The following is a 12107-nucleotide window of genomic DNA, read 5'->3' on the forward strand; positions in this document are numbered from 1 at the left end:
GATGCAGATAAGTCATTAACAGTTTCGAGTAGTTGAGTCTCACATGAGTGATTTTTACGAAAGCCATGTTGTTCGTTACAAATTATGTTGTGATTGCTAGCGTGCTGAGAAATTGAGGATACTATTATATGTTCAAATATTTTGCAGCAGATGCAGGTTAAAGATATAGGCCTATAATTAGAGGGATCTGTGCGTGAACCCTTCTTGAAAACTGGAACCACAAAGGCTTTTTTCCAATCTGTTGGAAGCTTTCCCTGTTGAATAGAAGCATTAAATATTAAAGTTAATGCTGGAGCAATATGATTGGAGGTTTCCTTAAGAAATCTTGCTGGTATGCCATCTGGACCCTGTGCTTTATGGGAGTCAAGATTTTGTAAAAGAAGTCTGACACCATTTTCCTCTATTAGAAGGGGAGTAATATCAGGATGATGATTATTCTCAAGTGAAGGGATTTGATCTGATGGAATATTGGATTTTGTGAAAACTGATGAAAAATGATCATTTAATAAGTTAGCTTTGTCGGCATTCTGAGTATAAATCTGATTATTTTTCTCAAGTGAGGGAATCTCACACTGGTCATTTCTCTTAGACTTAATATAGGACCAGAAACGCTTGTTACTGGATGAGCCATTGTTGTCAATTAATTTGGATACATAGGCATTGTGAGCTTTACGACATTCTCTCTGAACTTGTTTTTTCAAGTCTCTATAAGCTTTCCAATCTGATTCATGGAAGGAAATACGAGCCTTATTATACAAACGTTTCTTTTTGTTGGAAAGGCGCTTTATTTGGTTATTGATCCAGGAATGTCTTGGAGATTTAGAGAGTTTTCTTTGAGGTATCAGTTCCAAGCAGCTGTGACATTCCTGCTTAAAAGCGTTCCATAAATCTTGGATTGGGGTGACAGTAGAAAAAGTGGATACAAAGTTATTTGAGAAGTGGGAAAGATTTTCACTAAGTGCTTGCCAGTTAGCTTGATGCCATAAGTACACCGTGCGAGGTTGAGATTCAATTAAGGTTGCAACGAGAGAGGACTCAATAACAATTAGTTAGTGGTCACTAATACCAGGAGAAACCTTAACTTCCTGGATCAATCCGGGTCTGTTTGTAACAAATAAATCAAGTATATTGTTTCCCCTTGTAGGTGAGTCAACCAGCTGTGTAAACCCAAAGGTACTAAAAGTGTCAAGTAACATATTGCATAACTCTAATGGATAGGCATTAGATACAACAGAATTAAGGTCCCAATTGATATTGGGAAAATTGAAATCACCTGTAATCCACATTACAGCATTCTCATACTCACAGCACAAGCGTTCAATTAGATTACAAACGTTTTGCATATACTGTATATCTCTATTTGGTGGTCTGTATATAACTAACACTATTAACATGCGACTGTCTGATAACTTAATTTTACAGGCTACAGCTTCACAATCTGTTATGGTTTGGATTTGGGTACAGTTTATAGTGTTGTGACAAGCGAAAAATACTCCTCCTCCATACCCGTCTTCTCGATCTGCACGAAATACTTGATAATTTGAGGGGAAAATTTCACTGGTGTATACAGTAGAGTTCAACCAGGTTTCAGTACCTGCTATAAAGTGTGGCGTTTCTGCATTAATCATATATATAAAAGATTCTTGTTTGGAACGCAAACCTCTTAAGTTAGTTGAAATCATCTTAAAAGATTTATGATCATTAAAGTAATGTTCACAATTAGTAGTTGAATCATCGTTATTAGGATTACAGATAGAAGAGTTCTTAATTAAGTGGGAGGGAGGTCCCCCTCCCTCCTTACAATTTGACCGTTTTTTATACGGTAGGATCTTGGGACTGTTTTATTAAGCTCTGCAAGTTTCTCTCTTAAAACCTTGTTTTCTGCTTGTTCCTTGGGTGTAAGGTCAGGTGTAATAAATATTTTCTTGACCCAGTCAGGGTTAGAACCATCTCTTAGCTTTGAACTGTTACGCAAGACCTGCTTCTTCAACTTTTCCGATGGAACATCAACCTTCAGCAGTCTTGTCTTTTCAGAATCCTTTTTGCCTATACGGGCAACTGTGTCCACCTGGACGTCGATTTTAAGGTAGTCTTGAAGAATGGATTTAACGTGATTAGTATCATGTACCCTCCTTTCCACAGCATCTTCTGAAGCACTTTCAGGAATCCGGTGTAGTATCAAATTGAGCTTTCTCTTTTTTTTCTCCTTCTCTTCAGACAAGAGGGATGTGACAGTAGAGTTAATCATTGTTTCTATGGATGGTTGGAGAGTGTCCATGCTTAACGTGGGGATGCCGTGGCTTAGTTTGTCTTCTTCTAGGTGTTGAATTCTTTCAGTAAGCTCACTGACTTTCGTGTGGAGGGATCTGATCTCGGACTCAAAAGAAGCTTTCAGGGATCCAACAGATGAGATAATAACCTCTTGGAGTGAGGATAACAGCCGTGATTCAAGCTCCCTGAAAGCTGAGTTCATAGACTGACTGACTGAGCCAGTGTCGTCGTAAACTGTTGGTGCTTGTTCATCACTATCTTTCAAGGCTCCAGAGTTAAGATAGGTTAAAAGTGGCTGACCTTTATGCTTTAAAGATTTCTTCCATGATTTCATGGCTTTCATTCCAGCTATGGCCTCAAATTCTTGAGGGGGAATAATCTTACCATTGTATTCAATACATTTTGTATACCCTTTGTTCCCCTCTAGTTTGTGAAACTTGTTTAAGATTAGTTTACCAGTTCTACCACCACATACAACTTCTATATACTTACGACCTTCAGTGTCCTCTTCAACATCTATTTCGGCAACATCAGCGATGGCAAGATTGTTAACACTTGCCTGGGGGCTGGTATCTGGCGTATCGTTGGGCTTTTTCCTCTTCAGTGGGTTCGTTTGGTAATTCTTCACTTGGGTGACGAGGTTACGAACGTTTGGGGGATTCGAGACAGCCATAAGTGATAGTTCCAGCGTTGATTCTTCAAACAGTAACACTAATAATAATAATAATAATAATAATAATGGATTAGTTAATTTTCTTTCGAAAATTTAATGTTTACAGCATACACACATTGTCTGTCATGGTGTTAGCTACAAACGAAATAAGCTAGCAGTAGGAGAAGGCAAGCGTCTCCGCAATCAACTGATCCAGTCCGATCCAATCATCACGGAAAATATGGACTATTCCCGTTTACAAATACAGGGAAGCCATCGTGCTAGCTTGCTACCAATAATATCGCTAATCATCACCTCGGGCTGTCAGCGAAAAGAAATGGGGCACTAATAGTCTCGCGTGTCCAGACTGCTTTTTCTCGGCTTGGTGTCCCTCTCTTTTCTGCCACTTCTCCAGTTCGCTGCCCATGTGGTAGTGTTGTTGATCAATTTGGTGATCATCTGCTGGGCTGTGGACATGGACCCATGCGTATACGTAGGCACGATGCTTTATGTGATGTGATATATCATGCTTTACTTCAGGACAACACTGGTTGCCGTAAAGAGCAACGGTGTGCTGGTTCCCGATTGGATCGCCCGGGTGATGTTTTTCACCCTGACTTTGTGCATGGGAAGCCTGCGTTCTTCGATGTTACTGTACGTTGTCCATTACAAGAATCTCTGTTGGGTCGGTCTGCAGTTTTAGCAGGTGTGGCTGCTGCTAAGGGAGAAGAAGATAAGGATGCTCACCATGATGAGCTTGTACAGGCTGCAGTGCTGGAGGTGTTTTTGTCCCCCTGGTGGTTGAGTTCTTGGGTTTGTGGTCTGCTGCTAGTCGTCCTGTCTTGCAGGATATTGCTTTGAGGACAACCACCAGAAGTGGCATTTCTCGTGACCTAGCATACCGCCATCTGCTAGAGCAACTCTCTGTTTGTCTGTGGCGCCACAATTCCCGGACATTTTTACATCTATTTAGCCTGTTGCCTGGCAGTCCTTTGTGGGAGTTGAACTCTGTTTCATGCTCCCACCCCCTGCAGTTTGGCCAGTATACTGCAGGGCTTTCTTGTTAAGGCCCCTGTCCGGGGGTTTTGCTGTGTGTATCCTGGCGGTCCATGCGGTGTTTTTGTAGGCCTGTGTAGGCTCTGTAGGTTTAGCTGCTTTTTCTTTTTTCTGCTTTTTGTCATTTATAAATTAAATTAGGTTTAACTTCTAGCTAGAGATCGGGGAGGATGGGAGTGCCATTAGGGCCGGAATAAAAAAAAACTCTTTCTCCGCACGGCGTTTATAAATTGGAAATCATACTGGCCACGTGAGACTAATGGGACATAAGGGAGGACAGAGGTAAGTCCATGATGCGTGCATTGTACATACTGCGGTAGCTATGTCAAAAGGCACCTGTCATCACGGCTGAGGCGATGTTGAACAGTGAAAAAAAAGCAAGCCTAGCAGATGGTTATAGCTAGCTATCGAGTTGCGCCGGCCTGTCTGAAGGCATCGGGCAGGCAGGCAGTCAGGCAGGTCGGTCAGTCGTATAATTAAAAAAAATTGTAGTAGCTAATCTAGCTATTGTGTATTAATGCACAAGGATAAACGCAGTATAAGGAAAGTTCTCAGTGGATGATGGCATCATGATCTTCACGGCAGTCTATTATATGGCTTCCCAAAGAATATTTATGGCTCGGAATTGCTGCGAGTGATTCATGTCCTCCCCAGACTGACTTACTTTGTAGTTTAGTGTAGTTACATGCATGTACTCTCTTAACACTCCCTTACCATGCCCACACAGGTGTTAACTCACTAACCCTGTTTGGTGGTCACATGTGACCAAGGACTTATTTATGTGCTTTTTTGTCTTACTATTCAATAATGATGGTTCATCTTGAAACATTAATAGCTAGGGTCGTAATGAAGCCAGTTTTTTGGGTGATATTTTTGTGGGTCAGAAAAACCCAATCCTCCATGATCCCTGATATATAGTACTACTGCACTGTATGATAATATTATTACTGTTAACTTTCAACTGCTGTCATGAAAACATCACTGGATGTAGAAATAGAGAGCTATCAAAGTCATGAAAACATCACTGGATGTAAAATATCAAAACCTTTCTAAGTGAAAATTCTCACTAAATATGTTTACACAAAAAATTCTTCTGATAAAAATAGTTTACACAAATACAGAGTGAACTACCTGTATGGCTACTGTATCTATGTACCATGTATTATAATTGGTAGCACTGAAATATTATGTTGATAGCTTCAACCCCTTGCTTTTCCTGTCAAGGTGTTGCAAATATTTTGTGAATAGTTAATACAAAGTATTTCCATCAAATGACTATGGACAGAAAAGATGATACAGAAGTGTCACTATGTACCAATCAACACTTCTCAAATAAAGCTGTCCTGGTACCGTATAACACCCACATAATAATTATATATTAAATGTTGAAAATTTGATAAAAATTGTGAATAGGCCTGTGTCAAATATGCCAGCAAAATAAAAAGCATGCACAATAGGCTGGAGTGTTATGTCAGCATAATGCTAGAAAATTTCAAACTATGGAGCTTATTTTCATGAAAACAGATCGATACTCCCTAATAGAGCAGCCAGTGAAAGCTGCAAACTGCAAAAGAGCACTCAAATGCATTGCACATAGCACCTAGATCAATACTCTCTAATAGAGCAGTCATTTTATAGAGAAATATTCTAATAGAGCATTCACTGATTAAAATGTTCCAAGTGTCACAAGTGTTGCTAACTAAGGAGCATAACACAAGCATAATAGGAACACTGAAAGAGCATAATGGGTGAAAATTTTGGGAAATTCCTGAAAGTATTTTGGGCAAAATTGTGAGCATATTTGACTCAGGCCTAATAAGTGAAGCAAACCATCAAATCCATCAAAATTTTCACAGTAAACGTTTGGAAAACGTAATGGACAATAATGTTAGAAGAACTCAAACTTACATATGTACAAACTGTTTACATTTCATAACTGCAAGACAACATTAAAATAGAAACCTAATCTTTTTGTTTATATATGTGTGTGTTTACATTAATTCTCTGCTGCTATTGTAAAGAATTTCACTTTCTACTCAGCTTTATACAGTATCTTGTACAATAAGTGTAATAGCAACTGGCTAGAAAGGGGGCAAGTATATCTATTCGTTGAATTCCTGAATCATAATGATCATGTTCCCTTTTAAATTTCTTTTTATTTTATCAAAATAGGGATGATGTGCTAAAGTAAAAGTAGTGAAACATGCAGTGATCATGACATAATGGTAGTACAATCATGGCTATGTGAGGATAAGCATACCTATATACTGCACATTGGAATGTTATTCACTTAAAATGTGGAGATTTAGCTACGTATAGTATTTTCTAATACTATCATGAAAATTGTTTCACTTTATTTTAGCACTTGTAATCCTAAATTAAATACACTGCATAGTTTGTTAATAGAATATTGCATGCAAAGTTTCAAGGTAAACAATTTTAGCAGGTTGTCAAATTCAGCACTTTTGTAGTTTTGTTTTCTATATCACTGATTTTTTCATACTCACAGAACTAATTGTGATAATCGTTACTTTCAGATCTCATGAACAGCTAAACAACCACAAAACCTGTGGAATCACATCTTTTCAGTGGTGGATCTGAGATTTTTAAAAGGTGGTTTCTTGAAAGTTGGTACTACCACTGAGCTAAATTTAATAGGGGGTTCTGTCAGAAACCCATATAAATCTGCCACTGCTCTTGAAAATCCAGACTGTTTTATGAATGTCACATGTGAAGTAGAGTGACTGCTTTATTAGAGTATTTTGATCTGCCTTAGAATTGCTGGTGATCTCAATTTCATTTCTTTTGATTACTTTTCGATAATTCTGTATTGTGTACAAATTTACCTTATTCAACACTTTTAAAAATCATAAACAGATAATGAAACTTTCAACTATTCAAATAGAACACTCACTACTTTAATAGAACAATCTGTTAGCTGATCATGATAATATAACTGAAGTAGAGGAGTTTGAATAACTCAGTTTCCACTGTGTACTGTACTGTGTGATACCATAATAATATAGCAGCAATAAAATACAGTTTTACAACAGGTGTTGATGGTGAGGTCACTGTCACCATTATCAGGTTTCCAGCTGGTACACCAGTTAGTGGATCTACTAACACATTTGATTATCCCATATTGAGTAGTATCACTCTGACATGTAATGTGACATCAGATGATGGGTCACCATTAACAGTGACTGGTTACTCATGGAACACTACAAGATGTTATGCTAACAGTAATGGTGAAAGAAGGTGTTTCCCTGCTGGTGTGACAACACAAAGTGTACGTAAAGATTATCTGCTTGCAAAAGATGCTGGTACCATCACTTGTACTGCAACTATTAGTAGTGTGGACTACGTATTTACCAGTAATGAATTCACACTTCGTATATCAGGTACACATGTAGCTATACTGTAGATTAGGTAATCCTAAGGCTGCAGCACATGTTGCTGTCAGACCTTCAGTGCTGGTCACTGTAAAGCGCTAATAATAAATACTTTAGGTTTAAGGAAGAAAATCCATCCCTCCTGGAGGAAGACTGAGTGTGGCTCCGACTAGACATTGGGTGACCTGCAGTTCAAATCCTGGGGTTGGAGGGACTTTTTTTTCCCCTTACTTTGGTCCCTTTTCTGTCACACCTTATTCAGTCAGTTCAGTCAGTAAGTCAAGTCACTAGGTCTAAGTCCTTGTAGGTTAGGTAATCCTAAGGCTGCAGCACATGTTGCTGTCAGACCTTCAGTGCTGGTCACTGTAAAGTGCTAATAATAATAATAATAATACTTTAATTTTTATGTGATACTCTAGATGTGTTTGTTAACATAATAATTGTTTCCATGTTACATGCTATATATATTTTATTATTGTAATCAAATGGAATAGTACCTACATACCAGTTACCATAAAAAAGCAGAATGGTTGAATAAAAGTAAAAAGTAACTGGCTACTAAAAGAATGATACTATACTTCTTGTGTGGCCAACAATGAATGTTAATGTTTTTGACATTGGTCTTTACTCAGTGACTCATACTGTATTACACTCGATCTTGCTGTATTCCTAATAAATTATACTATTTAGCACTAATTGAGAATGACTATTGTGTCTCAGTAGCCATTTTATTATTCAATTAAGAATAATGGACCATTAATTAGTATGTAGGAGTGCAGCAAGGCTGAAAGAGGATCAATTAGATTTTAAATCTTGAATAGTGTTTTGTGTACTTTTGAATAAAAGCAAAACTTTTTTTTTAACTTATTGATTGTTTTTTAAAAGAATTAACTCAGATCTTATCACTGGGGCCATGCAGATGCTCTAAAGCATAATTATAATGTATTTGGTTAATTATTGTAACCATTGCATGATCATTACAAATGATTAGGTATTTCAGTAACTACAACTGGACCAGGACTTAATCCAGCAACTGACTTAGTTACAGCTAATCAGCTTATGGACTACTCATATCTTACTGAGGATCTCTTTGTGTTTGACAGTTCTGGTGTGTTGTTGCGTTGTGCTAGTGGACTTGGACCTACTGGTAGTAATATGAACTTAGGTGGATGGAAATTTGATCAAAGTGCAGTTTCTACTGGAGACCATTGTTTATCACAATTTCAAAACCGTGGAGCAAACAGTAGGCTTTATCCTGGAGTAATAAATTTATATCCATGTGGAGCATTATCACCTAATGAAGAGGGTGTTTATTCATGTATGATGATGAACAGTTCAATGATGGTACAGACCACAAGGGTGGGTTTGTACCTTAGTGGAAGAAGTGAGTCACTTGATATGTATCCCATCACATCATTGTTAACCATCTTTTAACTCTCTACACAGCTGCTCCAATTATAGACCCTCCATCTTCATCTACTGTAACTGTTTCTGTTGGTGATTCCCTCACATTGTCCTGTACCTCACAAGGTTCTCCCCCAGACACATTCACTTGGATGAAGGATGGCTCTGTAGTGCCATTCTCTTTTACTTTAACTGCGGTGAATCACAACAATAATAATGCAGTGTTTCAAAGTCACTATACCATCAACAGTGTTACTTCAAGTGATAGTGGAACATACTCATGTACTGTAACTAATCCTATTGGAAGTGATAGTAAAGCCATCATTGTTGTTGTACTTATTGGTGAGTTGACTGATCTACAGCAACTGTCAATGTCAACCCTCTCTCTTTTACACATTTCCAAATGTAATGAGGTAAATGCTCAGAGGGATTGTATAGTCTGGCATTTATGACTTCACTAATTGTCTATAACCTGCATAGTTTAAAATGGTCAGCAATCATGTTTGCTTAATAATTAGAACTGTTACATTCCATGTCACGACAGCAGTGAAAATAACCAGCTTTCCTTTCATTTACAAAAACTTGGCTGTATTGCTTAGGAATAATCAAACTATCATGTGTCTTTATAATTATAGGGATCCGAAGTGCTATTAACAAATTTCTATTTTATTTTTTTGTTTAATGAAATTGTAAGTATGCAACTAATTAATCAATTAACTAACGAACAAACAAACTGACTGACTGACTGACTGACTGACTGACTGATTGACTGACTGACTGACTGACTGATTGACTGACTGACCGACTGAACGACCGACCGACCGACCAACCGACTGACCGATGCCTTCAGTCAGGAGTAACTCAATAATGGTTCATAAGCTAGTTTGGCCGTTTGACACCACTTTAGCCAGAGATGCATAATTTTGCATAATGTAGGTGCAACAATTGTATGATAGACTTCTCTTTATAATTTCTTTCTCCACTAAGTTAATTCATGGGTACATTTCAATGACTTCTAATGTTGTCTACCATGAGTTTTGTTCCATGCTTCACTATTCACTAAGTAGTGAATTAATTACAGTTAACCAAAACCATTTCTTTATAAAAAGATTTTTAAACAGTAAACAGTTATAACAGAAAATAGTGTTCGTATCAAGACTCACAGCAGTAGTGAGTCACATGGTTCACATGGTCACATGTCAAGTGCAACCACTACAATGAATTCTCAGTTTCTCATCCACTTCCCGCATCTGTTTATTCCCAGTTCCATTGTTCTATATTCTTCCAATATTTTCCCTTGCATACTGTACAGGCTTAGTAAAATTGATCTTGTAAGGTTGTCAGTTCACGTGTCAGTGTGCTATCAAATTATTCCTGCAATGTAAATGATGAAGGTGCAAGCTGAAAATGTTATTAGGCTGTTTGCTATGGACTGGTAACAGAGAATTTATTTGGAGCAGCCTATAACTAGCTGGGGACTGTACCACATCATGCAATGACTCACAACTGCTGTTATGTTGCTTATTGGAACTCTTCTTTGAAAAAGTGGGATTAGACCCAGCAATTATTGTTATTAAATCAAAAGCAGATCTGGCTACTCAGTAGACAGGGTATGAGCAGTATAGTAGTCCAGCAACCGACTACCAGCTAAAAACGTATGGTCACTTTTGTTTTGCCAAATTAAAGGAGGTATTTAGCTCCTACTATAAACTTTAGCATCCAAGTGACAAAGTTTTAAAAAGGGATTCTAAATCCTTCAAATCTCCATATGCAACTGCTATTTAGAATAATCAGATAACATTATAAGCTACTTTAATAAAACAATCATGGTGTAAGCACAATTAAAGGTTAAATGTTACTACTCTGAATGAACAGTTTTTGCTTGGCTCAATAGAGTTAACCCATTCCCAAAATCCAAAGACTACCAATGGACATACTTCAAACTAAAATTACCCTAGTTATTAGCATCTCCTTTGATGTGCTTACTCTCCAATCTTCTCTCGTATACAGCTAAAAAGTCATAAAATGTGCATATTATTGAAATTAATTTTAACTACTATGGTTAATTGTCATTCTGATTGACATGCATTCATAGTTTACCCAATATCACAAAAAATGAATGAAATTCCCCTCCAAAAACATGGCCATAAAAAAGGGCAGGTCCAAGAAAGTAAAAGTGACTGGCAGTTAAAAGAGCTGATAACTGGTGCAGCCAAAAATGAATGTCAATACAACTAACTACAATAAACTGATCATTAACATTGATCCTTATCATTGACTCATGCAGTATTGCCGCATTCCTAATGGTACTACCATAACCCACAGCCATGCACAGTCAATGCTTATACCTTTGTATAAAATGGAATGACTGTAGGTTTGTCTTTTGTAGGTGAGCATGCACAACTTGAGTAGTATAATATTACTTATACCTTGGTCATTCAGGATTCGCCTGATATTATATCTGTGACCCTCAGGTCTTCAGGCTTGGGTATATACATCAGGCTAAGCCCTTATGACCATACTGCATAAATTGTGTATGGTTGTGACTTTTTGTATTATTAACTAACCTGTTAGTACAAGTATAATTGTTTCAGGTGTCACTATAGTCAGTACTCCAGCTGGTACACCAGTTAGTGGATCTACTAACACCTTTGACTATCCCATATTGAGTAGTGTCACTATGACATGTATGGTGACATTGTCTAATGGAGAAGCATTTACTGGAACTACAACATATCAGTGGGACACTACAGGATGCCATACTAACACTGCCCATAATAGTGGTAATCCAACATGTTTTCCTACTGGTCAGACAACACAAAATGTAACTGATAATAATCTACTGGGAGATGATGCTGGCACCATCACTTGTACTGTAACTCTTAATGGTGTGGATTATACTAGTAATCCATTAACACTTCGTATATCAGGTGATCGTGTGTGGTGATGTTTGTATGTGGTGTCTGTGTCAGACAAGTAGTAGAGGATATTGGGTGCATGAAGAGTACTTAATTTGGATAGCTGTAGGAACAAGACTTGGTTGTATCATTTTTGTGTTCAATGCTGTCACTGTATAGCCATTTGGTTATCAGGTGACAAAATCATCTTACAATTACAATAATGTAATTATCCACAATTCTAGATTACAGGTTAAAAATAATATTGTAAAATAAAAAAGTAGTCACCAGAGATGTAGTCAGACATTCGGTGATTGTAGTACTCATGCAGACACTTGCAATTACTAGATATGAGACCTCTCTGTGGCCGCTTATAATGTATTGTGCATATAACTACCTGAATACATTGCTGTCTTTTGAAACAGCTTATTGCTT

The 12107-nt window shown here is 37.6% G+C and overlaps 1 protein-coding gene across 1 annotated transcript; it reads right to left on the reverse strand.

The window, feature by feature from the left end:
• Positions 1-948: 948 nt before the first annotated feature.
• Positions 949-3350, reverse strand: LOC136264935 (myosin-2 heavy chain-like). Its single transcript, XM_066059702.1, has 3 exons — positions 3239-3350; positions 1661-2982; positions 949-1615 (listed from the first exon to the last, which is right to left on the reverse strand). The coding sequence occupies exons 1-2, from the start codon at positions 3348-3350 to the stop codon at positions 1769-1771; spliced, it is 1326 nt and encodes a 441-aa protein (XP_065915774.1). The 3' UTR covers positions 949-1615; positions 1661-1768.
• Positions 3351-12107: the final 8757 nt, after the last annotated feature.

Source organism: Dysidea avara, chromosome 8 (genome assembly GCF_963678975.1).
Source record: "Dysidea avara chromosome 8, odDysAvar1.4, whole genome shotgun sequence".
Classification (NCBI taxonomy): domain Eukaryota; kingdom Metazoa; phylum Porifera; class Demospongiae; order Dictyoceratida; family Dysideidae; genus Dysidea; species Dysidea avara.